The sequence below is a fragment of the Lampetra planeri genome, chromosome 52 (genome assembly GCF_965212315.1).
Source record: "Lampetra planeri chromosome 52, kcLamPlan1.2.h2, whole genome shotgun sequence".
In the NCBI taxonomy this organism is placed as follows: Eukaryota; Metazoa; Chordata; class Hyperoartia; order Petromyzontiformes; family Petromyzontidae; genus Lampetra; species Lampetra planeri.
In genome coordinates, this window is record NC_136158.1 from 7,589,903 (window position 1) to 7,617,813 (window position 27,911).

At 50.7% G+C, this 27,911-nt stretch overlaps 1 protein-coding gene across 3 annotated transcripts; it reads right to left on the reverse strand.

The window, feature by feature from the left end:
- Nucleotides 1-1,409: 1,409 nt before the first annotated feature.
- Nucleotides 1,410-27,708, reverse strand: LOC144734676 (leukemia inhibitory factor receptor-like). 3 transcript variants are annotated; one of them, XM_078616971.1, is made up of 17 exons: nt 27,490-27,708; nt 26,918-27,018; nt 22,377-22,646; nt 19,604-19,730; nt 18,862-19,016; nt 17,490-17,647; nt 16,939-17,122; nt 15,551-15,630; nt 14,504-14,732; nt 12,814-13,068; nt 10,914-11,018; nt 10,046-10,180; nt 7,689-7,847; nt 6,518-6,608; nt 6,274-6,343; nt 5,736-6,027; nt 1,410-4,022 (listed from the first exon to the last, which is right to left on the reverse strand). In XM_078616971.1, exons 2-17 carry the CDS (start codon nt 26,976-26,978, stop codon nt 3,910-3,912), a joined length of 2,484 nt encoding a protein of 827 aa, XP_078473097.1. In that variant the 5' UTR covers nt 26,979-27,018; nt 27,490-27,708; the 3' UTR covers nt 1,410-3,909. The 3 variants fall into 3 exon arrangements, with proteins under 3 accessions (XP_078473097.1, XP_078473098.1, XP_078473096.1); XM_078616972.1 differs by having other exon boundaries at nt 6,518-6,605; nt 27,422-27,708; XM_078616970.1 differs by having other exon boundaries at nt 27,422-27,708.
- Nucleotides 27,709-27,911: the final 203 nt, after the last annotated feature.

Sequence of the window (27,911 nt, forward strand, 5' to 3'; positions counted from 1 at the left end):
GTAGACACACACAGAGACACCGTGTAGACAACACACAGAGACACCGAGTAGACACACACAGAGACACCGCGTAGACAACACACAGAGACACCGAGTAGACACACACAGAGACACCGTATAGACAACACACAGAGACACCGAGTAGACACACACAGAGACACCGAGTAGACACACACAGAGACACCGCGTAGACAACACAGAGACACCGAGTAGACACACACAGACACACCGCGTAGACACACACAGAGACACCGCGTAGATACACAGAGACACCGCGTAGACACACACAGAGACACCGTGTAGACACACACAGAGACACCGCGTAGACACACACAGAGACACCGTGTAGACAACGCACAGAGACACCGCGTAGACAACACACAGAGACACCGCGTAGACAACACACAGAGACACCGCGTAGACAACACAGAGACACCGTGTAGACACACACAGACACACCGCGTAGACACACACAGAGACACCACCTAGATATAGCAGAGACACCGAGTAGACACACACAGAGACACCGTGTAGACACACACAGACACACCGCGTAGACACACACAGAGACACCGCGTAGATATAGCAGAGACACCGAGTAGACACACACAGAGACACCGCGTAGATATAGCAGAGACACCGTGTAGACACACACAGAGACACCGAGTAGACACACACAGAGACACCGCGTAGATATAGCAGAGACACCGTGTAGACACACACAGAGACACCGAGTAGACATAGCACAGAGAGAACCGTCCCGCGGGTACAGTCGGCGAATCGGGGCGACCGCCCAGGTGTCAGATGTAATACTTCTGCTTTAATGTGCAGGCGTCGGGGGGCCCACACAACAACTATTGCAGCGGGCCCCTCACCCCCCCCCCCCCCCATGGACGGTCCTGCAGAGGCAGACGCACAGCACACAGAGAGGCAGACGCACAGCACACAGAGAGGCAGACGCACAGCACACAGAGGCAGAGGTACAAGACACCCGTCTCCGCCCCGTGGAATCTGTAACGGCTGATGGATGGTTCGAGGTTTCGTCAAACCGCGAAGAGAGCGGTCGGCAAGCGACGGGAGTCCCTGGGGCAGCGGTGATTCTACGCGAGCAAAACTGTGGACCGGTTTTGACACGCGGGTGTCTCAATCAGGCTCGCTTTGGTGGACTGTCCGATGTTTTAGGCGAGGCCCTTCTTGTTGCGACGCAAAACGAGAATGCAGACACCGTAATGGCGGCGACCCGAACGCAGCCGCGGCGAATTGGGGAATTGCCGGGGAAAATCTCCGCTGAGTCTCGAGACTCTTCTTCAGGAGGGTCCTGCCGCGCTCCACAACGTTGATAATGGAGTGACCCCATGATGTACCCGGTCCGCCCACCATGAGCCACTGTGAAAGCCTCGACAAAGACGTTCTCATATAAATATTTTATTGTGAACTTTCAATACAAGGCCAAAACGGGGTGAGATTGGGTCTCTGTGCGAGTCCATGGGTTTCTCCGTGTGCGTGGTTAAATAAAAGAGCTATTCCAGTAACGTTTTGACCTGTGCAGTATTAGCAAGACAAAACCTATACTCATAATGAAACAATGAGTGAATAGTAAACATCCGGACTGTCTGGTGTATTTTTAATCTAAAGATCTGTTATGTCTGAGTGTTACCTACACAGACTGCTCCAACAGTCTGTGTAGGTAACACGGCAGACCTTTTGTCTTTGTACAAGTACGTGTGTTGGTGCAAGCGGTGGCACAGTGGTTAACGCGCTGCACGATGAACCCTGTCATCTGAGTTCGCTTCCCGATCACGGCTAAAATCAACGACAAATATCTGAAGCGGTCCTGGTCCTCCCTAGGTCAACAGCATTAAATGAGCGCCTGGTGCGGCATGTAAAGATCAGCACCGCGGAGGCGAAGGCGACTGGACATGGTGTTAGCCACACCACCTTCTTATATGTTCACTAACAAAGACCGTCTCCATACGATAACCGTGGCCCTGCATGGGATTCCTCCGGGTTCTTTGCTTTCCTCCCATAGCTAAACACACGCGAGCAGTGTAACCAGGATTGGTCAAAACCACATCCCAATACTGAAACATTACCTGAAAATGACTCTACTGGTATTGGCACGCAACAGCAACGTCGGAGCCTCCTAATAAGAGTCTCGAGACTCGTTAAGGCTTTCCTGGGTAAACAACAATAATACTGGAGTGTTTGGCTACGTGTGTTCATGTGCGCATCTTTGGGTGTTTATTGGGGAGCGGTAGTGTAGTCGTTAGTGTGCTGCGCTACGAACCTGGTGACCTCGGTTCGATTCCCGCTTACGGCCAACACCAGTGATGATTATCTGAACTGGTCATGGGCCTCCCCTAGGTCGACTTAACCTTTAATGAGTACCCGGATCAATGTGTAAACATCGCCACTAGGGAGACAAAGGCAGCCGAGCATGGTGCTGGCCACATCACCCCCTCATGTGCCATTCTGGCCTTCATAGGTGCTCACTAACAGCACTCGCCCAAACATTATTTTAAGGCTATAAGGGGGCTCTTTGTCTTGGTCAAGGCCATTTATACCATCAATAGGCCAGGGCTCTGGATAATTCTCCGTTCTTTTGGAGTTCCTGACCCTCTGCTCACAATCATTAAGGAACTTCATGATGGCGGGTAGGCCCAGGTAAAGCTGCGTGGCTGGGAGTTTGAGCCATTCCCTGTTCACCTTGGGGTGCGCCAGGATTGTCCTCCGGTCCCTACACTATTTACCATCTTCTTTTACCATGTCGTTCGAGAAACTGTACCAATGGAATTTAGATTTGGTACAGATACAATGATCAATGCCCAATCAAGGGATGGCTCCCTATTGGCCAACCATGTTACGTATGCTGATGATCTGGTGATTGCTGCCCACTGAGATGGAGTTAGAGACACTACTTCTGAATCTGGAGTGAGCCACTAAGAGATGGGGCCTTATCACCAGCCCCCCAAAAAACTAAGCACCTGCATGGGTATTTTTTCTATCGTTCAATGCTCTTGTTTGGCAGTGGAGGTCTCACTTCGAATCAGTCAAGCAGCATTATCTTTTCATCAGCTGCGTAATGCTGCGTGGAAGCTACCTGGCCTGTCGCTCCAGAGTAATTCCGGGTCTTTTCAGCCACAGTTATTCCCTCTCTTCTCTAGGCTTGCAAAACGGTGAGCCCTTTAAAGGAACACCACTTTAAAACATTCACGTTGCCCTGCCTATGAACCATGCTGGGTTTAACGAGACTGGATTGTGCAAGGTCAGATATCCTTAAAAGATCTGGACACAGTCCCATCTGTGAACTCCTCCGGCAGGAAAGACTGCGTTGACTGGGTCATGTAGCCCACATGGCCTAGCCATCGCTTTCCCAAGCAACTTCTGTTTGGCCAGATCAAAGGGGATAAATAGGCACAGCCTAGTAAAGAGATGGACTGATGTGGTAAAGAAGGATGTGGAGTTGATTGGACATGCCGATGACCGCTACCAGCAATGTCAAGATCGGCCTCTGTGGAGGTTTGTAAAGGACGCTGCTGGGGAGTTGGAGGCAGTCGCCCTCCAACAGTAATGGAGCACAAAGCAGCGACGCTCACAACAAGCAAAGCGCCGGGCGGATAAACCGCAGTAAATTGATAGAGTTGGTGCATCTGCCAGCCATCACAGTCAGTCAACCTATGGCACCTGGGTCTGTGCCATGACCTCTTGTCAGCGAAGATAGACCTAGCCTGGCACAAGCGACATTGGTGACATCACCGCCACTTGGTGGCTAATATCCGCTTTTGTTGTTGTAGTATCTATGTGTGTACGTGTGTCTTTGTTTTTTGTATATCATATAGGTGTTCCTTAACAGCACTTGTCCCAAGAGTCTGTTGAACGCTACACAGGGGATCTATGTCTTTGTGTGTATCAGGAAGACGTTCTCTGGGGCAGGTAGCTCGACACGGGGAGGCAGGTGGGGTCAGCAGTGAATCCATCGCTCTGCTCTCTCTCCTCCTCCAACACCTCACTCCCACCACCTCCTGTGAGGGGAAAGACATAGGCAGACGATGCAAATCCTCACATGACCATTGTGAACACCCCGAGAGAGAAATGCCAATTATGAAGCCTCTGGCACGTCCATTATGAGCCCGGTGACACAATCATTATGAACCCCCTGACACGGCCATTATGAACCCCCTGACACGGCCATTATGAACCCCCTGACACGGCCATTATGAACCCCCTGACACGGCCATTATGAACCCCCTGACACGACCATTATGAACCCCCTGACACGGCCATTATGAACCCCCTGACACGGCCATTATGAACCCCCTGACACGGCCATTATGAACCCCCTGACACGGCCATTATGAACCCCCTGACACGGCCATTATGAACCCCCTGACACGGCCATTATGAACCCCCTGACACGACCATTATGAACCCCCTGACGCGGCCATTATGAACCCCCTGACGCGGCCATTATGAACCCCCTGACGCGGCCATTATGAACACCCTGACGCGGCCATTATGAACCCCCTGACGCGGCCATTATGAACCCCCTGACACGACCATTATGAACCCCCTGACACGGCCATTATGAACCCCCTGACGCGGCCATTATGAACCCCCTGACACGACCATTATGAACCCCCTGACACGACCATTATGAACCCCCTGACACGACCATTATGAACCCCCTGACGCGGCCATTATGAACCCCGACACGGCCATCATGAACCCCCTGACACGGCCATTATGAACCCCTTGACACGACCATTATGAACCCCCTGACGCGGCCATTATGAACTCCCTGACGCGGCCATTATGAACCCCCTGATACGACCATTATGAACCCCCTGACACGACCATTATGAACCCCCTGACACGACCATTATGAACCCCCTGACGCGGCCATTATGAACCCTGACACGGCCATCATGAACCCCCTGACACGGCCATTATGAACCCCTTGACACGACCATTATGAACCCCCTGACGGGGCCATTATGAACCCCCTGACACGACCATTATGAACCCCCTGACACGACCATTATGAACCCCCTGACACGACCATTATGAACCCCCTGACGCGGCCATTATGAACCCCGACACGGCCATTATGAACCCCCTGACACGACCATTATGAACCCCCTGACGCGGCCATTATGAACCCCGACACGGCCATCATGAACCCCCTGACACGGCCATTATGAACCCCTTGACACGACCATTATGAACCCCCTGACGCGGCCATTATGAACCCCGACACGGCCATCATGAACCCCCTGACACGGCCATTATGAACACCCTGACACGGCCATTATGAACCCCTTGACACGACCATTATGAACTCCCTGACACGGCCATTATGAACCCCTTGACACAGCCATTATGAACCCCTTGACACGGCCATTATGAACCCCCTGACACGACCATTATGAACCCCCTGACACGACCATTATGAACCCCCTGACGCGGCCATTATGAACCCCCTGAGATGACCATTATGAACCCCCTGACACGACCATTATGAACCCCCTGACACGACCATTATGAACCCCCTGACACGGCCATTATGAACCCCCTGAGACGACCATTATGAACCCCCTGACATGGCCATTATGAACCCCCTGACACGGCCATCATGAACCCCCTGACACGGCCATTATGAACCCCCTGACACGGCCATTATGAACCCCCTGACATGGCCATTATGAACCCCCTGGCACGGCCATTATGAACCTCACCGATAGCAGGAGTCGTGCTGTCTCGAGAAATTATTGAGTAGAGGACGCCCATGTCTCCCGTGCGCGTCTCCGTGTCTCCCGCGTGCATCTCCGTGTCTCTGCCGCGTGTGTCCGTGTCTACCAGTGTCTCTGTGTCTTCCTGTGTCTCTTCCAACTTATACCCGTAGACACAGGAGGACACGGGAGACACGGGGGATTGTGGGTAGGAAGACACGATCTCCAGGGAGCATGGGTCCACGTCCGTGAAGCACGGCGACATGGGAGGAGACAAGGAGACAGGCCTTGTCTTCGTCTGAGACACACGGAGACATGGTGGGGGGTGGGGGGGGGGGAGTAGTGAGACGCATTGGAGAAGAGCGACATGGGGGTGATCGGAGGAGACATGGGAAGTCAGAGGGAAACACGGGGAGAAGAGGGAGACATGGGGAGGACGAGGATTGCCCAGGGAGAATAGGGAAGGGAAATGGAGACTTGGTGAGAGAGACACAAGGAGGAGGTGTGTGCGTGTCTGTGTGGGTGTCTGTGTGCTTATTCTCACCTCCACCAACTCCCTTAGCCAGGCTAAGTTGAAGAGACTGGGGATTGGTTGCCAAAACGCATTCTTCAACCTAACACCATCAACAATATCATCATCATCAACAACATAATTATCGACATCATTATCATCATTAACATAGCCGACATCAACAGCATCATCACCAAGTGTGTGGGTAAGTGGGTGAGTGGGGGAATGAGTGGGTGAGTGAATGAACGGGTGAGTGAGGTGCACACATAGCACTCACCTCTGTCTATGAAAGCATAAAATAATGGCGAGGATGATGCCTACGGTGATACTGAGGCAAACAGGGACAATGATCCTAGCAGGATCGACTGCTGAGACACGGGAAGACAGGGAGACGAGGAGACATGGGTGAGACAGAGAGATATGGAGACAAGGGAAGACACAGACACACACGGGGAGACACAGAGAGACATGGGGAAACAGGGAGAGACACAGACGCAGGGAGACACACAGACCCTTGGTAAGAAACACACGCACGCAAACACCGCATGTGTTGCGAGTACATGAGTGCACAATTGTTTGTGTCTTTGCGTGTAAGCGAGCCAGCGGGTGGGCGTGTAAGCACGAGTGAGTACACTGGTTAGCGAGCAAGTGGGTGAGAAACTAGAGGACTCGTGACCGGTTTCCGTTTGGGTCAGGTCGTCATGTCGGTGAAACGTCAATCAGTGCTGGAACGCTCCACCACCCAGCACCAGAGCCAGAAAAAACCAGCTGGAACGTAGTGGGCATGTGCTCCTAATGATTTGTTTTCTCAGCAAAGGGCGGAAGAGCAGCAGGAGGAGCGGCGTTGAGAAACCCAAGCCACACTGGCGATGTTTGCTGCATGACGTCTTGCTGGAGATGACATCCGTTATATGATCCCTGGTCCATTCTGAACCAGGGACCGTATAACGATAAATAGCCCTGAGATGGACACCACCAGACAAAAGGTAACCCGAGACCCAAGACCACCTGGCGTGAGACCTTGAAAGACGAGCTGGCAGCAGCAATCAACCTCTCTTGGGGTGAGGCTCAACAAGTTGCCAAGGACAGGAATAAGTGGAGGAAACTCATTGCGGCCTTATGTCCCATAGGGGATGAAGAGAATCAACTATCACGAGGGGTTCACCGGACGGAGCCAACCATGCTACCCGCACTCTGATTAGAACGGCTGGCTACGTACGGTGTGAAAAAGTTCAAAGTATGTACATACAAGAACCCAGCTCACAAAGCCGCATAGATCAGGCGAGTCAGTGAGTGAGCAAGTGGATAAGTGAGTGGGTGGATGAGTGAGTGCATGGGTGAGTAAGTGGGTGGGTGAGTGAGTTGGTGGGAGAGTGAGTGAGTGGGGGGTGAGTAGGTGAGTGGGTGGGTGAGTGATTAGGTGAGTGGATGGGTGGGTGAGTCCTTACAGGAGTCTTTGGTGAGGATCGGGCGAGGATCCCCCTCTGGCCCTGCTCCCTGTGCTGTGAGGGCAGCCATTGTGAACCAGTACTGGGTTCTAGGGGAGAGTTGCCACACTGTGAGGACGCGCAGAGCCGCGTCCGGCACGGAGATCGAGCGGAGAATGCCTGAGACAGGGGGACAACGCAGACACTCAGAGACACGGAGATAACGCAGGCACTCAAAGACACAGAGACAAAGCGGGCATTCAGAGACACGGAGACAACACGGGCATTCAGAGATACGGGGACAACAAGGAAGGACACGCAGAGATACGGGGACAACACGGGAACTCAAGAGACACGGGGACACGGGCACTCAAGAGACACGGAAACAACGCGGGCACTAAGAGACACGGGGACAACGCGGGCACTCGGAGACACGGGGACAACGTGGGCACTCGGAGACACGGGAACAACGTGGGCACTCAAGAGTCATGGGGACAACACGGGCATTTGGAGACATGGAGACAACGCGGGCATTCAGAGACACGGAGACAATGCGGGCACTCAGACACAGAGACAACACTGGCATGCAGAGACAGGGACAACATGGACACTCAGAGATACGGAAACACGGGCACTCAAGAGACATGGAGACAACAAGGGCACTCAAGAGACACGGAGACATGGGCACTCAAGAGACACGGAGACAACGCGTGCACTCAGAGACACGGAGACGACGCGGGCACTAAGAGACACGGAGACAACGCGGGCACTCAGAGACATGGAGACAACACGGGCACTAAGAGACACGGAAACAACGCGGGCACTAAGAGACACGGAGACAACGTGGGCACTCAGAGACATGGAGACAATACGGGCACTAAGAGACACGGAGACAACACGGGCACTCAGAGACATGGAGACAACATGGGCACTAAGAGACACGGAGACAACATGGGCACTCAGAGACATGGAAACAACGCGGGTACTCAGAGACATGGAGACAACACGGCCACTAAGAGACACGGAGACAACATGGGCATTCAAGAGATACAGAAAGAACGCGGACACTCAGAGACACGGAGACAACGCGGGCACTAAGAGACACGAAAACAACGCGGGCACTCAGAGACACGGAGACAACGCGGGCACTCACGGAGACAACACGGGCACTCAGAGACATGGAGACAATGCGGGCACTCAGAGACACGGAGACAACATGGGCACTCAGAGAAACGGGGACAACATGGGCACTAGGAGACACAGGGACAATGCAGGCACTCAAGAGACACGAGGAAAACGCGGACACTGAGAGACATGAGACAACGCGGGTACTCAGAGACACGGGGACTCGAAAGAGACTACACACTCAGTGTTCTGTCGACCGTTTAAGCTGCTGCAGGGAATAGTGTCCAGGTTACATGTGTAATGGGTTCCGGAGACACTTGTAGAGGTAACTTCTTTATTACAATACAACACTCCATTCAGTCCTGATACTCTGTTACAGCCTAGGTACACAGCCTAGGTACACAGCCTAGATACACTACTCTGGCTACGCTCTGGGGTCCTCCGGCTACAATTACCCTAGGGGAGGCTATCTGACCAAACCCAGCCAAGGTGCGGGTCTGGACTCTGGCTTCCTCGGAACTCGCCCTTACAAGGACGTAGAGCCGGGAGTTCCAGAGTCCCACCACTGGCCCTCACAGCGTCCCGGCCCTTACAAGGACAAGCGGGACGAGGCGGTCCAGGGTCCTAAGCTGGCTGGTCTTGGGTCTTGAGCTGCGACTGGCCCCGATCAGCCAGGGAGCTGCCCTTTTATGCCTCGTCCCCAACGAGGGGTGGGGTTGTGTGTGCCCCCAGATATCCCACAGAGCACACACAGCCCCCCCCGTTGGTGGCGCCAAGGGGCTTAAGCGTCTGGGTTGCCTGGGATCCTAGCGCCTGGCGCCGTGGGATTATCTGCCTAGGATTGCAGAGCCCCCAGCAGCCCTTCCCCTCTTATGGCACTACACATGCTTAGCCGCGTTAGCGCACGTGTGAGTTAGTGGGGAGCGGTGGTACAGTGGTTAGCACATTGCGCTACGAACCCGGCGACCAGAGTTCGATTTCCTCTCACGGCCAACAGTAGGCACAATAATCTGAATCGGTCCTGGTTCTCTCTTAAGTCGACTAAGCCTCAAATGAGTACCTGGAACGGTGTGTAAATATTGGCACTAGAGTGACAAAGGCAGCCGGACATGGTGCTGACTACCCACCCCCTCGTGTGCTGTACCAGCCATCACAGGTGCTCGATAACAGCACTTACCACATGAGAACTTTGTGTTTGTATTGGTTTATGGGTGAGTGGTGAGTAGTGGTGAAAAGCGGTGAGTGGGACTCACCTCTGTCCCCATTCCAGGTGAGCCGGTACTCAGTGAGGAAGCCCCGCAGCTCAAGCACTGGGACCGGCTCCCAGCTCAGAGTCACCGACTGCTCAGAGACATCGGTCACGGAGATAGCCGGGGTACCTACAGGGGCTGTGGGGATGCGGGGAGAGACACAGGAAGAGATGTGGGCAGAGCTGCGAGGAGAGCCGCGGGGACAGACAGAGCAACGCAGAGAAAAAAAGATGCAGAAAGACACGGGCACACAGTGAGAAAGTGAGACGGTGAGATGCAGGGAGAGAGACACCGAGACAAGGACACTGAGAGAGAAGCATATGGAAACAGACATATTTAGACAACAGCCGCTATTTGCCATTAAGTGGCAACATCACTTGCGCCAGGCTACGTGTACTTTGAGGACATATGAACTGTTGAAGGCTCGCTTTCTGACCAGAGGTCAGCAGCGAGGGATGACTGGCAGATGCACAGGTGGTGCACCATATTTCCGAGGCATAAACACAAACATCCCCCGTATAACTTAACAGACTGTTGAAGCAAGTGCTGTTACCGAGCACCTATGAAGGCCGGCACTGCACTCCAAGGAGATGGATGGCCAGAACCACGCCCGGCCACCTTCGTCTCTCCAGTGGCGATGTTTACACACACCGCATCAGGTACTCATTTGAGGGCGAGTCAACCTAGGGGAGGCCCAGGACTGGTTCAGATAATCGTCGCTGGTGTTGACCGTGAGCGGGAATCGAACTCGGGTCATTGGGTTCGTAGAGCAGCGTGCTAACCGCTGCGCTACCGTTCCCCACGTGTACACACACACACACTCGTGTACACACACACACACTCGTGTACACACACAAACTTGTGTACTCACTGCCCTCCTGTAGGTATGCACGGGCAGCCTTGATGAGCGTGAACTCGTTGTGCGCACAAGCGTACACACACACGGCATAGCGAACGTACGACTCCACCTCGTCCTCTGCGCAGAGACAGACACACACACAAACACAACAGCTGTCGTTCGCCACTAAGTGATGGTGACGTCACCACGGTGCTTGTGCCAGGCTAAGTGCACTTTGAGGCCACTTGAACTGTTGAAGGCTCGCTGCTAGCAGGAGGTCATGGAACAGACCCAGGTGTTTGGGTTGACTGACAGATGACTGGCAGATGCACCACCTGTGCCCCCCACTGACAACTTGCTGCGTTCTATCCGCCTGCCGTTCCGCTCATTGTTGTGAGCCTCACGCCTCTGCCTTCTTTTGTTAATGGAGAGGGACTGCCTCCAACTGCCCAGTAGTGTCCTTCACGAGCCTTCTCCACATAGGCTGATCTTGACACCGCTGGTACCAGTCATCGGCAAGTCCACTTGGCTCCACATCCTTCTCTACCGCAACAGCTCCATCTCTTCTCTATCCCATGCCGCACCCATTTAACTCCCTCTATCCGGCCAAACAGACGCTGCTTGGGCATGCGGTGGCTGGGCATGTGAGCAATGTGACCCAGCCAACGCAGCCTCGCCTGTCGAACAAGCTCAGTGATGATGAGACTATGTCCTTACACACAAACACGCACGCACAGGGATGGGGTTAAACAGAGACAAAAACACAGGAATACAAAATACAGGCATCTCTCGATTTATGAAAGGGATGCGATCTTCCAAAAAAAAGCATAAAACAAAATATGGTAAATGAGAACGGATTTTCCCATTCATTTAATACTAAACATGAGGGATGTGTTTCGGACAGTTACTCCAACTCCTAACCAAAATATACACACCACTGATATCACGGTTTAAACAAAAACAGAGAACATGAATATAAAAACGATTGAATAATAATTAATTGTAAGCAAATAAATAAATAACCTTTTTAGGGAACTCACCAAAAAGACCTGCATGCTGGAATGACTGTGGAAGGTGATGTCATCGTTAAATTTCAACATGGAAATTCGATTTTCTATCCATAATTTGTCAATTACCTTAGTGTTGAAATTTCGTAAACTGAGCATTTGTAAATCGAGGGATACCTGTGTAGTGGGTCCAACTGAGTCACAGACGTTGTTCCTTTTAGAGGCAACACACAAAGGGGTAACTGCCCATTTACTAGACTACAGCGAGTTAACTGCTACCAAGGGTCGATCCCTCACTCGGGTCTCCGACCACGTGGTTGCCTCGTAAGACGGAGAGCTTCAGCTTGAGACACAGAGCTTCCAGCTTGTAGGTGTTGAGCTTTCAGCTTGTAGAATGCAGTGACCCTGGTCCCTCTCAGGGACCCGCCTTATATCCCTCTCCAGTCGGGGCCGCTCCGCCCTCGGCCCCGCACGCCTTCCCGAACATTCTCGTTCCCTCTCCATCCTTCTCAAGAGCTCTCTCTGGACACGTGATCACCCCCGAGTCCCCCCACCTGGGGCCCCCTGTATGGACATTCAGGATCATGTGTCTATGGGGTCAACCAGGGTGCCATGGCCCAGGGCAACCCTACCCCTGGGCTGACACTCACCCCCTCCCCCTCGGGGGAGCCCCCACCACATACTGTGCGTGGTGCCCGCACTATCCCAGTGCTCGCCAAGCCCCGCCAGGGCTGATATTACACACAGCCACCCCACAGGGTGCTGTCCACGGCGTAGGAACATCGAACGGCACGACCCTTCTGAGCCGGCACTATATAGTGACATTCCTGATGTCACTACACCTTGTAACGTATGGTCCCCTTGAACCATTCTGAACCTGACACGGCTATCATGAACATCCCGGGTTTTGCCATATAGCCTCTTACCTGCGTTAAGTGTTGCCCTGGTAGAATTTGGTCTGATTCTCTTCCAGTAGGTTCTGCTCATGATGTTGTTGTGTCTGCTGATGTTGCCGATAGCAACCGAACAAGGATGACCTTCGGACTCCGTGGCAATCGACCACTGCACCACCAGGCCGCACGGCGATGGGTGCGGTGGCCATGATAGCACCAGTGATGGCGATGAAAATGACGATGGCGATGATGACGATGTTCCCACAATTCTCTCCGCCAGAACAGATTCTGTGAGACCGAGGGAGACAAAGAGGGTAGTGTTTATGTCATTCGGAGGCTTCCTCACATCGCAATCTGTGGCCGTGGGCGAGACCACCGCGCAGGGTCACAGGGCCAAGGGAGCTCTGAGCCTTGAGTCCTGCACCACCTGACAGGGTGACACCAAGCGGGCTGTCGCGTGGGTGTATCTATCCACTGGCCTCATCGTTGAACGACACCGGTTACGTGGAAAAGCGACGCACCGCGCACGACGCGTCGCTCGAGATCTCGCCTCAACGAGCTCCTTGGTCCGGCCGTCGAGGAGGCGCCGCAATGTCGGCAAAAGGTTTTGTGCGAATCGCCTATCGCGCAGATGTCAGGCCAATCGAAAGAAAGGGGGTATTTCACACGACGCCGTACTAACCAATGGGATTCACTCGATCCACGGATCGCTTGCCAATGAATCGACGCAGCGATAACCCTCGTTTAATGGGTTCTCTTTAAAACGTGGCTGTCGGATCGACTGTGAGCAGAATCGATACGAGAAGACACCCTGACACTGCTTTCACAAAGACCATAGAGGGCAGATCGCTGATCGGTGATTTTGTCACCGCGTATCCAATTTTATTTTCATACAGCTACACGTCAGCAAACTTAATTTGGAGCTTTCGTGACTGGAGGAATTACTCTTTGGTTCTTTCGGTAAAGTCACGTATAAAGATAAAATAATAAATTAAATACTAGCATACGACGTTTCGATTGCAACACAAGCAATCATCATCAGGTATAAATGAAATAGAAACACAAATCTAGTATACTTAGAAATGTAATGTAATACAACAGAGAGTCGGATAACATAACAGTCAACACCCTACCAGGTTGATTACGTTCTTCCTGAGAATGCTAAATTTGAGAGAGAGATAAAACACAGAACCAGAGACATATAGACAGACATATAAGCAGGCAGATATCACAGAGATATCACGGAGATATCTGTCTGCTTATATGTCTGTCTATATGTTTCTGGTTCTGTGTTTTATCTCTCTCTCAAATTTAGCATTCTCAGGAAGAACGTAATTAACCAAGTAGGGTGTTGACTGTTATGTTATCCGACTCTCTGTTGAATTACATTACATTTCTAAGTATACTAGATTTGTGTTTCTATTTAATTTATACCTGATGATTGCTTGTGTTGCAATCGAAACGTCGTATGCTAGTATTTAATTTATTATTTTATCTTTATACGTGACTTTACCGAAAAAACCAAAGAGTACACGTCAGCAGTTTGGTAATTAGAATCGCAGGTGGATTGGTTATTACTACAGGCTTGGGCAGTTTAACGAGGCAACGCTGTTTACAATAATATCAGCTTGTAAGTACACAATAACCTGAAGGTAATGAAGGACAGTCCGTACGGGATGGTGGTGATAGCCACCATGAAATCAGTAGCACGGCCATTACGAACCTGTGCTGTAGTCTCTGGGGGTGATGACGACGGTCGCCGGGGGCGACGCCCCTGCTTCGTTAGTCACCGTTATCGTCACGGTGACGGGGAGGGCAGCTCCCGGGGGGAGGGGCCACCCGTTCATCGGGGGTGATGGAACCTTGTGGCATTCCTTATCGGTCCCCGGGGCCGACGAGAGGCACAGCAAGTAGGACCGGACCTTGCCACGCGCCTCGGTGTCGCCGATGGCCTGAAGACACAGGATGTTGGGGTTAGGGGTAGCGCCATTGCATCCTCCAGATGACAAGGCGCAACCCCAACATTTTACGATCAGGGATGACTGCGCATCCTACGAGCCTGCGGGAGTCCGTGGGTCTCTCTGCAAGTCACTGAGCCATCGAGCTGAGAGAGCATCAACTCTCAGAGAGCTTCACAGCCCTGTGAAATTATCACCGTGGTAAGTACATTTATAAGCGCTCAACTATTATAACCGAGGTTATCACGAGTGCACAATATTCGTATTTTGTAAGCTGTATTAAACAGTTTTTTCTTGTATTTTCCACTGAACTCGTTAAATGTGTGTTAAGAGTCTCGAACATCGTGCAGTGGCAGTGAATTCCAGGCCAATAGGCCGCTGAGTAGGCGAGTGGGTGTGTGAGTAGGTGAGTGAGTGGGTAGGTGAGTTCCAGGCCGATGGACCACTGAGTACGTGAGTGGGTGGGTAAATAATCGCCCGGTGTAATCGTTACGGTGCGATCACTCTGGTGAAACCTCTCTGGTGTAATTGCTCTGGTGAAATCAATCTGGCATAATCACCCCGATGATTGCTCCGGTATAATCGCTGTGGAGTAATCGCTCCAGTGAAATCGCTATGGTGCAATAGTTGTAGAGTAATCACTGCGGTGTAATTGCCCCCGTGTAATTGTTCTGGTGCGAATGCTCTGGCGTAATCGCCCCAGTGTAATCGGCCTGGTGCAATTGCTCTGGGGAAATCTCTCCGGTGTAATTGCCGTGTCGTGATTGATGTCGCTTAATTGTGAGGGTCAAGACTTATTTTAAATCTCGCACTTTCCACATGATGGCAGCCATCTTTTCACCCGCAGTTGTAATGGAAACCATCCTCCACAGGTCAGGGGTCACCAGAGGCACTGGCGAGAGAGGGGAGAGTGATGAGGTCACTGTAATGTACACAACCGCCGATAAAAAAAATGTCCTTGCCCAGATACCTCACTGGCCAGGTATTCATGGCCAACTCCAATTATGTACCAGACAGAAGTCTCACTCTGAATGAGTTGAGCGGCATTGTCTTTTCATTGGCTCCGTAACGCTGTGTGGAGGCTACCTGGTCATCGCTCCATACAAAGCTTCATGTCTTCTCGGCCACAGTTATGTCCTCCCTTCTATATGCTTGCAAAACGCACAGCCCCTGAAAGGACTGGATTGTGCAAGCTCACAGATCCTTGAAAGATCTGGAGACAGTTCCATCAGTGAGCTCCTCCGGCAGGCAAGGCTGCGTTGACTGGGTCATTTAGCCTGGATGCCCAGACATCTCTTGGCCAAGCAGATTCTGTTTGACCAGATAGAGGGGGCTAAATTGGAGCAGCAGACTGGAAAAGGAATGGACTTATGTTGTACAAGAGGATGTGGAGTTGAATGGACTTGCCGAAGAATGGTACCAGCTGTGTCAGGATCGGCCTCTGTAGAAGAAGCTTGTGAATCACGGTAATGGGCAGTTGGAGGCAGTCACCCTCCAGCAACAAAGGAGGGCGGAACAGCGATGCTCACAACAACGAGCGGAGCGCCGGGTAGCTAAAACGCAATTAGTATGCATAATGGTGAGCACATGTGGTGCACTTGGAAGTCATCTCAGTCAACTAATGGCACCTGGGTCTGTGCAATGACCGCCTGTCAGCCAGTCTGAGACACTTCACATGGTCTTATGGTAGACCTAGTCTGGGACAAGCAGCATGGTGATGTCACCACCACTTAGTGGCAAATGGCGGTTGTTGTTGTGAAAGAGAAAACAAAGACAATCTCTTGACAGTTCTCAACTAAACTAAAACTTTTATTTTACCAGGTAAGTCCCACGAAGCTATACAGCTGTTTTTTTAGAAGCAACCTGGCCAAAAATTATAGCTCAACAAAGTTGATAATCATGTCGAAATTTATTGGAGCCAAATACTCTAAAGGCATGTTTCTAAATGTGGAGTAAAGATTCGGAGGACCCAGAGAAAAATCAACACAACCACGGGGAGAGAGAAATGCAAACTCCAAATATACGTGCATCAGTGTCAGAATCGAACCCACGACCTCCTGTATACTAGGTGAGGGAGTTAACATCTCGCAAACCGTGGCACCCCTGAATGCAGAGTGCACCTAGCCTGGCACTCGCCAACCTCATTATGTATCTAGCCTGGCACTCACCGGCCTCATCATATATCTAGCCTGGCACTCACCGGCCGATGGTGAGCGAAGGGCAAAGGGGTCCCCCCATGGGCCCCACTGCCTGGGCCCCGCCACCGGGCCCCTCGCATGGAGCCGAACGCTGAGCGCCGTGTAGGGAGGCACGGGCGACAGCAGTAGCTGTGGCCGCTTGCCCCGCGCGGACTCGGCCCACGGGGGACTCATCGGCAGCTCCGCCTGGAACGTGGCGACACGCACGCGGTTAGAGTGCGGCGAGGACGTGCTTCCCTCCCTCTCTCTATGCATCCCTCTCTCTCTCACCCTCCCTCCCTCTCACCCTACCCCTCTACATGCATCCCTCCCTCTCAACCCTCTCTCTCTCCATGCATCCCTCCCTCTCTCACTCCATGCGTCTCTCTCCTTCTCCACGTGTCCCTTTCTCTCTACGCGTCTCTCTCTTTTTTTCTGCGTGTCTCTTTGTCTCTCGCTCTCTGCGTATCCCTCTCTCTGCGTGTCCCTCTCTCTGCATGTCCCTCTCTCTGCGTGTCCCTCTCTGCTTCTCTCTTTCTTTCTGCGTATCTCTCCCTCTCCCCATTTGTCTCACACAGAGGGGGCGGTCGCTGCCGGAGATGAAGGCGCAGGCCTCAAAGTTGAGCGCGACATCGCCGAGGTGGGGGGTCATGAGCCAGCTCACGTTGAGCGCGGGGGGGTCGCTGCCTTCCACGCCCTCCACCCTCAATTCCTGGGGTGGAGGAGGGCGCACTGCGGAATAGGGGTGGGGAGAGGTGGGTACAAAGGTAAAGGCGCAGCGCTGCAGCTGCTGGCTCACCACAGCGCTGCTGGAGGGGTCTTTGTGGGTCTTGCTATGTGTCTGCGCAGGGATGCAAGTCTCTATTACAACAGGGAGGGGGGGCTACGCAAGATCCGACTGTGCCCCCCCTCCTTTCTCCCCACTCACTTTAACTGAAATAGCTACGGGCGTTTTTAACCCCGTATAACAATAATATGTATAAGTATACTGTACATATTAGTTTAGTTGCACCGTGTATTGGGTTTGGAGGAACACAGTCTCACAATGACAGTGTTAATAAAAGAGTTAAAGTTATTGTTAATGCACATGTCAGTTAGTAAAACAGCCTGCTGGTGTTCAGCAACAAACACCAGCAGTTGCGTTACTAGATTTTACGCTGTGTATATTTCGGAAATAAAAAATAATAATTAGTAACAATTTTGTTTTGGTTAATGGTAGTAATATTTTTATATATAGAATTTTTATTAACATGTTTGTACTTGTTTATCAGTTGATTCGGGGCCTCTTTGTGGCCGACTGGGCCCCGATGCGCCGCAGAGCACTGCCGCATACCCACCCACCCCCATAGTAGCGCCCCTGTCTCTGCACGAGGCTACGGAATTCCCTCCCTCGGTCTGTGAGGGGAATGAGTCCGGTATACTTTCTTAAGTCACGTCTTAAAAACTCGCTGGTTTTAACAACAGGCTTTTTTTCCGTAACTTAAGGCGCTTTGAGGCCCTGTAGGAATTGCGTTACAGAAAACCGAATTTGTCCGTGTGTCTGCGAATATCTCTATGACAGTGTGCGGGTCTCTGTGAGTCTCTATGAGTGCGTAAGTCTGTGTCTCCGCGCTGTTATCTGCCTCGCTTGATATACAGGAGGTTTTGGGTTCGATCCTGACCCTGACACCTGTATATTTGGAGTTTGCGTGTCTCTCCCTGTGGTCGTGTGGATTTTTCTCCGGGTCCTCCTGGTTTTTCCCTCCATACTTCGAAACATGTGCGAAGAGTATTTGGCTGCTATAAATTTCTGTACGATAAGCCACTACGTTGAGCTATAATTTGTAGCCAGATTGCTTCTGAAAAAGAGCTGTATAGCTCAGTGGGCCTTACCTGGTAAAATAAAAAAAGTTTTAGTTTTTTCTCTATAACAGTGAGGGTGTCTGTGAATCTCTCTCAGTGCGTACAAGCGTGCGTTGCCGTGGGGAACATCTCGGTTTCCGTAGCGACCCCAAGCCGGTTCTGCGTCGTCACGGTAATGGAGAAGCCGGACAGACGGTCCAGGAGCTCCACGACTCTCCCGGTCTCCGTGGCATCCACAGTCACACTGCGATTCCCAGAGCTTATAGGAAACCACATACAACACATATACAGCATGCCACTGCAGCTGAGGGCATTTAGATTACACAACGAGAGTGTGTGTCTCACCTGTAGATCGACTCAGCCTCAAATGCGTACCTAGTGCGATTGTAAACATTGCCACTGGGAAGATAAAGTTGGCCGGGCGTGGTGCTAATCACCCACCCCCTCGTGTGCCGTGCCGGCCTCCATAGGTGCTTGCCAACAGCACTTGCCCCAACAGTCTGCCAAGGCTATACGGGGATCTTTGTCACTGTCTCACCTGCATATGAGTAGTAGCGCAGCGGTTAGCGCGATGTGCTGCAAACCCGATGACACGAGTTCGATTCCAGTTCACGGCCAAGATCAGTAACGATTATCTGACCGGTGCTAGGCCTCCCCTAGGTCGACTCAGCTTCAAATGAGTACCTGTTACGGTGTGTAAACATCGCCATTGGGGAGGCAAAAGCTGCCGGGTGTGGTGTTGGCCACCTACCCCCTCGTGTGCCATGCTGGCTTCCATAGGTGCTACTCGCTAACGGTGCTTTCCCCAACAGCCTGTTAAGGCTACACAGGGGAGCTTTGTCTCACCTGTAAGTGAGGGTGTAATTGGGAGTGAATTTTCCAACGTGAGTCCGGTTTCCTGGCTTCCAGACGCAGGACAAGGATTTGAGGTCAGGTGTCTCACAGCTCACAGACATCGGAGGCACAGGGGGCTCTGAGACAAAGAAACGGAGACACGGTGAATAATGGGTAGACACCCACACCCTCTCAATTACACATCGACAAATACCCCTCGCATAGCCTTTGACAAACCGTTGGGATAAGTGCTATTAGTGAGCCCCTATTAAGGCAAGCACGGCACATAAGGGGTGTGTGGCTAGCACCATGCCACCTTTGCTTCCTCCAGTGCTGATGTTTACACACTGCACCAGGTACTCATTTAAGGCCAAGTTAACCTGAGTTTACCCAAGTCAACACACATACATACTCACTCACACATAGCCGCTGCCATTCGTCACTACATTGTGCCAGGCTAGATGCACATTGAGGCTATCACGTGAAGTGTCAAAGGCTCGCTGACAGGTCACGGGACAGACCCAGCAGGTGCCATGGGTTGAATGACTGAGATGACTGGCAAATGCAGCACCTATGGTCCCCAATGTGCCACCTCACTGCATTTTATCCGCCGGGCATTGTTTGTTCTTCTGAGCATCGCTCCTCTGCCCTTCACTTTTGTTGGAAGGTGAATGCCTCCAACTGCCCAGTAGCGTCCTTCACAAACCTTCATCACAGAGGCCAGTCATTGGCAAGTCCACTCAGCTACACATCCTCCTGTACCGCATCAGTCCATGTCTTTTCCAACCCGAGCCATGCCCTTTTAGCCTTCGTTTAGTTGGTGGGCATGAGGGCTACATGACCCAGCCAATGCAGTCTCTCTCATCTGCCACAAAATTCAGCCTGGTTAAACCCAGGATGAATCATAGGCTGGACATCCTAAACATTTCGAACCGGCACGCATATTCCTTGAAAGGGGTCCATGTTTTGCAAGCATTGAGAAGCTAGGGCACAACTGTGGCTGAGAATACTTGGAACTTTGTATGGATAGACCAGGTACCCTCCACAGAGCATTACACAGCCAATGAAAAGATGCCGCACGACTGATTCGGAGACCTCCACTGCCAAAGCAGAGTCGGTCATGAGCACACTGCCCAGTCATGGAAACTCCTCCAACTCTCTCCCCTCAACTGCCCCATCATTCATGGAGAATGGAGAGGGTAGAGTATTTGAGGACATAAAACACCCAGGGCAGGTGCTTTGCTTTTGTGGGGCTGGTTATAGGGCCCCATCTCTGAGTAGCATGCTCCAGATTTAACAGTAGCAACTCTAACTCCTCAGAGTGGGCAGCAATTATCAGATCATCTGCATATATAAAATGATTGACCAATAGGGAGCCATCCCTTGACCGCAATCTGGAACATCCAACAGTCTTCTATCGTATCTGTACCAGATGGAAATTGCTCTGGTACAGCTGTTGGAAAGCTTCCCAAACTTCGTGGTCAAAAAAAGATGTTTAATAGTGGTCCTCCTGAAATTCCCTACACCACTGCTGTAGCAGATGAACAGAGAATATAGGATCTGTAGAGGATCGACCCGTTTTGAAAGCACATTGGGGGCCCACAAAAACTTTCCTCAGCGTACCTGGAAATACAACGTTGAATGATCCTTTCCAGGACCTCCAAGGATTATTTAACACCTTAGCCAGCACCTGGGACAGGAGGTCATAGAATATATCCGACTCATCAGCTTTGCCTGTATCCCTCCACTGATGTTCATATTTAGTGGGGGCATAAGCCACCACCACCATTCCTCGCCTATTGTTGATGGGGATGCGAGCCCGCAGGAGCTTGGGACTTCCCATAACTCTCCTCCAGAAGAAGAGGTAATCCCTGTTGTTTGACAGTTTCCTGCCCTGAGTGGAGGACTGTCCACCTCTGAAGGTGATTAGAGCCAGAACGAGCTCACCAGTTATCCTGTATTACACAAAGGTGCAGGCGGTATCGGTCCAGCTCCCGACAGAGGAGTGGCAGCCTCTCCTCCATAGTGGGCATTCGAACATTCCAGGTGGCCACTCAGAGTCGTTTCCCACTGTTACTGAGGAAACCATGCAGAGTTAATTCTCCAGTACCCACCAAAAAGGGTTTAGTTTGGAGACGTCACAGACGCCTACTCCCTCTGGGGTCTCCGGCACAAGCTTGTTTGGATCGTTTTTTCATTTTTGGGAATTGAATTGAAGGTGGAGGGGTCACCAGCCCCTCGCACCAATCCAGAGCCCCCGTTGGCTGTGGTGGTTGCGAGCGCCACAAGTGGAACGGCCGATTAGTATCGGCCTTCTCCCCCGCCCCCAATGGCATAGCTCACAGCCACCACAGAGTTAAGGATTGGCAACCGCCGAGGAGGTGGGGGTTGTTTTGCCAGTCAAAGATCCCCGGTATAGCCTTAAGACTGTTGGGGCAAGTGCTGGGTGGGTCGCCAAAACCACACCCGACCGCCTTTGTCTCCCCGGTGGTGATGTATACACACCGCACCAGGTACTCATTTGAGGCCCGAGTCAACCTACAGATGAGACACACACACTCAAAGACCTAGGGGAGACCTAGGAGCGGTTCAGATAATTGTCACCGGTGTTGGCCGTGAGCGGAAATCGAACTCAGGTCGCCGGGTTTGTAGCGCAGCGCGCTAACCACTACCCGATCACTCCCAAGTCAGATACACACAAACACACCCAGACTCTCAAACTAATATACACTCACATAGAGATACTGGGACACAGAGACACTGGGACACAGAGACAGACACTCACCCCCCACGTAGACCACAGTCCCGTAGCACATTCTGTCTTCCTTGAAGCACAGCAGATTGTGTCCGCTTGGAGGAGACAAAGCCAGTCCAGACAGGGACACGGACAAAGTACCAGGACGCGTGGACACCGAGAGTTCCGAATTAATTTGTTTGCTCCCCAACTTCCAGTGCAGAGATACGGGGTCGGCGGGCACACGGAGGAGACACGTAGCATTGACGGGGACGCCCAGAGGAGCCACGATGTCTTGGGGTTCCACATCACAATCTGAACCTGATGGCACACAGGGAGAGAGAAGGAGGGGAGAGAGGATGGGGAGGGGGACAGGGTGAGGGGTGAGAGAGATGGTGGGGAGAGATGATCCAAGGAGAGAGAAATGAGCAGACAGAAAAAAAAGAGAGGGAAGGAAGGGAGAGAGAGAAAAAGAGATGTGAGATAGAGCACAGAGGGAGAGCACAGAGAGAGGGTACACAGGAAGACAAAGAGTGGGTGTACACAGGGTAAGTGTTATGCGGTAGAACCACGCGGAGACAAGGAATACTATAAGGGCTGTTGTTTATTAAATCACTGTGACAGTCGACATCCTACGCTCACAACAGTGTAGGTGCACTCGATCTCGGTCCTTTACCCCAGACACTGAATACTATTTGGGTCCTACCCTCGGCTACCCCTTGGGCTCATTTAACTCACTCGTCTGCCCATTCGGGAGTTCAGCCAACACCGCTCCGCGACGAGGAGAGAGAGAGACTCTCTTCCAGCCGACCCTGACTGAATACTACGGGACCCTACCCTCGGCTATCCCCTTGGCTCTCCCACTCGTCTGCCCGGAGTGGAGGTTCAGCCAACACCGCTCCGCGACGAGGAGGGAGAGACCCCCTGCAGCCGATCCTTAGCCTGGCTCCCCACGACAACCATGCCTTCGTCACGGGGTCCCCCTTAAGAACCCCTTGGGTGGCTCCTCCCTCCAGCTCGGACTCGCCTTTGTTCCCGAAGATACCCGTTACACCACCCGTGACGTTACGTCATCCTTGACTGTCAACCCGCTCGCTCCCTCATTGGTTACTCACAATACTCCTCTACACAAGTATGGTGTGGGGGTATGTGGCAGCATGATGCGACGGATGGGGGCCCAGTCGGCCACAAGGGGGCCCCAAAAAAGAATGTTAAGATATTTTATAAAAAATATATTCTAATAATTAACCATATATGCCAAAAAACAATGTTATAGAGGAAAAAATATTTCCATAATCCGAATTTTTCGTATGTTGGAAACTGAACAATGTTCCCCAAAAATCAAGATAAAGTCCCATATCCGGAAATAGTTGTGCCTCCCCTACCCGATTACTCGTTCGTTTGGTCTTTTTTATATAGCTACCCGTATCCTATCGCTGTACATATGCCCTGCACTTCCTACGATTCTTTCATTTCATCGAATATCTACCCTAACACTATCCATTATTAAACTAATGGAACATATACTTTATCCAATTGTCTATGAATACCACGAAACATTTGTATTTTAATTCTTAACAGAAAGCAGTCACTTCCAAATGTTTGTTTACCGTGCATTAGGCCAGGCCTAGACTTCTCCGATCACTGTTGGCTGAAACCATAAGCAATCGTGTAATTGTGTTAAATAAGGTACAGATGTAGAGGTGTTACGGGAGGGCGAACAAACACACCAGGGGTGGTTATGCCCGCACGCGGAAGGATGCTTACTACTTCTGCTTACGTAACTAACGCACACATTTCCCCATAATGATATTTTTGTAACATGATTCATGAGCAATTCCGTAAAGTCGGATTTCCGTAAGTCGGGTCTTCTGCAACCCGGAGACTTACTGTAGTAGCGCTACTGCTAGTGTTTTGTTACTGAACAGCATGATTTAAATTGACATGCGCATGAAAGCAAGAGGCACGAAAAAAATGTGTGAGTATTGTTACCTTTAAATGTTGTTTTAATTAACAGTCACTGTCAGACTGTCTTCCTCTAAACACAATACACGGTGCAACTAAAATAATACTTACAGTACAGTTATAGCCTACAAATAATTTTTCTTTTACGATGTAAAGCTTTCGTGACTGCAGGGATTCATCTTCTTGGTTCTTTCGGTAAAGTCACGTAGAAGGGAAGTAATAAAATAATAAAAATAACACATAATAAAACAATTCTCACGACGTTTCGACCACAACGCAAGCAGCCGTCCTCAGGTGAAAACCAGGTCTGTCGAGGCGACAGCGTCTGAATGAAACAGCACACATGCTTGGAGCATATATATAAGCTGGGTTGGAAGGGGGGAAAAGTCCGCCTTGACAAAAGAATATGCATATCAAGAGGAATTTAGCATATTTATGGGAAATGCAGGTAAGTGATTAGTACTACTTATGCCCGTGCATTATGCAGGATTAGCAGCATCAAAGGGAGGGGATATGGGAAATGCAGGTATGTGAATAGTACTACTTATGCCCGTGCTTTATGCAGGATTAGCAGCATCAAAGGGAGGGGATAGCGGTAGCATTAATAAAGGGAAGGAGTGTTAATAGTATGTAGCTGCAGTAACTAAAACCACCACGTAAACAACTAAAGTATAAACTACATCGTATCATCAGTATAATAAATATACTCTACAATAAGCTGAGTTACTAACAGTAAGTAATAATACATTACAATTCTACGTCGTAAAAAATATATAATATGCTTCCATCTAAACTTTATTCTCTTACATCACACGAGTTTACACCGTACTATATACTGCCATAGACAAACCCAACATTAAATTATATACTGTATTGCTATAAACCACCTTATACATTGTATTATTACACTATGTATTATTCTACCCACCCTAATATCACACTGCTATATATTGACTATACAATTACGATACTATATATTAGTATCTTCCACACGACGGTCAATGGTACAGTGTATAATAACAAATAGTATAACATTTATATGCTTAATACAATGTACAAAGTAATATATAGTATCGTAATTGTATAGTCAATATACAGCAGTGTGATATGGTTTATAGCAATACAGTATATAATTTAATGTTGGGTTTGTCTATGGCAGTATATAGTACGGTGTAGACTCGTGTGATGTAAGAGAATAAAGTTTAGATGGAAGCATATTATATATTTTTTACGACGTAGAATTGTAATGTATTACTTACTGTTAGTAACTCAGCATATTGTAGAGCATATTTAGTATACTGATGATACTATGTAGTTTATACTTTAGTTGTTTACGTGGTGGTTTTAGTTACTGCAGCTACATACTATTGTAGAGGAGTAGAGGAGAGTGGTGGCGTCGCGTGCGCTGTCCGGTGCTGTGACATCACGGGACGTGGGGTCGCACGCGCCGGGCAGTGCACGTGACGTCTCGCCTCAGAGGGTATTTAAGGGAGACCCCGTGACGTAAGCGGGGTCACTGGAGGAACGGGGATAGTGGAAGGGGTGAAGAGGGAACCCTTATAGTGATACCTGTTAATAAACCCTGGCGGAAGCCCCTAACTCACCTCCGTCTCCGAGTACCTCCGTCTACAACAGCAACAACTACTTAACACTATTAACACTCCTTCCCTTTATTAATGCTACCCCTATCCCCTCCCTTTGATGCTGCTAATCCTGCATAATGCACGGGCATAAGTAGTACTAATCACATACCTGCATTTCCCATAAATATGCTAAATTCCTCTTGATATGCATATTCTTTTGTCAAGGCGCCCTTTTCCCCCCTTCCAAACCAGCTTATATATATGCTCCAAGCACGTGTGCTGTTTCATTCAGACGCTGTCGCCTCGACAGACCTGGTTTTCACCTGAGAACGGCTGCTTGCGTTGTGACCGAAACGTCGTGAGAATTGTTTTATTATGTTTTATTTTTATTATTTTATTACTTCCCTTCTACGTGACTTTACCGAAAGAACCAAGAAGAAAAAAAAATGTCTATACAGAGTTAAAACCATCCGTAGCTATTGCAGTAAAAGTGAGTCGGGCGAGAGGAGGGGGGCCCACAGTCGGATCCTACACCCAGACCCCCGTTGTCATCGGGAGTTGCGCCCCTGGGTGTACACTGGGGTGTGTGAGAGTACAGGAGGAAGGAGCAGACCAATGGTTAACCTTTACTTACTGCAGACTTGCAACCCCTTTAATTCTCAATCGTAAAAAAGGAAAATATGAATACATAGGGTTAAATAAAACAAAGTAGTTGTACTTACGTGCCCGTGCTTAATTTGTTTCGATGATTTACCTCCTAAAAAATCCGGCATGTCTCGCACCCCCAGAAAGAGCATCTCGGATCCCCAGGGGGTGCGAGATGCACCCCAGGTTAAGAACTCCTGAAGTCGAGACAGTGGAGTGAGCGGCTCAATGAGTCGTGTGGGTGGTGGGCAGCAGTGCCTCTGTGTGACTGTGTGCTGAGTAAACGCCTGAGAGGTGGGTGAGTGCGTGTTCGAATGGGTGAGTGGTAAGAGGTGAGTAGACAGGTGTTTAGTGAGTGATGGGTGGGTGCGTGGATGTGTGAGCAGTGAGTGCCAATACCTTGACAATTTGTCTCCATCAGTAAAATAGCGACCACAATTAATATCCACGCGTGATGCATTTTGGGCGGCTGTAGATGGACGTCATGTGACCATTATAACCTGTAGGGTGAAAGAGAGCGAGTTAGTGAGTAGCCGAGTGAATTAGTGGGTGAGAGGTGAGTGAGTGGGTATCTAAGGTGAGTGGGCAAGTGAGTTGGAGTGATTAGATGCGCGTGTGAGCGGGTGAGTGGGAGTGAGTTGGTGGGCGAGTGACTGAATAATGAGTGGCTGAGTGAATAACCTCAAGAGATGTTGAACCTTAATGGGGGGGGAAGGAGGGGGGTTAATTCGCGGATGTGAGAGCACAGGAAAAGGGATCCGTTTTCCCAGAATTATGATTCCGGGATTTGGGGTGAATCATTGAGGCGTATAGAACCAGACTAAGGCTCCTATTAGGCTCAGTGTAAATAACGGAGGCTCAGAGAGCCAGACCGAGGCTGCTCTAGGGTCCATTGTTATTTACCGGGTTGTAGGCTCGTGGGATGAAGGCTGGGATCAATGTCTCCTCGTGTCTGCCTCCGTCTCCTTTACCGTCTCCCCGAGTCTCTCTTCCTCAGTCTCCCCGAGCCTCTCTTCCTCCGTCTCCCCGAACCTCCGTTGTCTTTAATTCCCGTAAAGGGCGGAAACTTCCCGCTATTGAGATTGGCGAATGTAGAAATGGGTGGCGTGGACGTGATAACGTCGCCTCGGCGAAGGGTCCAATCGTCTGCTGCAATTTTAGCCGCCGACCTCATTACGTTACAGAATTTACAGGACAGCGTGATGACGTCACCGCGCACGTACGCCGGTGTAAGCATTCGTACGCGCTGACGTCATTTCGTCATGCTTTTACGTGATATCATTAACGCGATGACATCATCAGCTACAATCCCCAATTGGACAGTTTTGTGACGTCATCACGTTAACGCCGCTAATTCGAGAATTGTGATTACTTTTTGTCATTCATTTTAAAG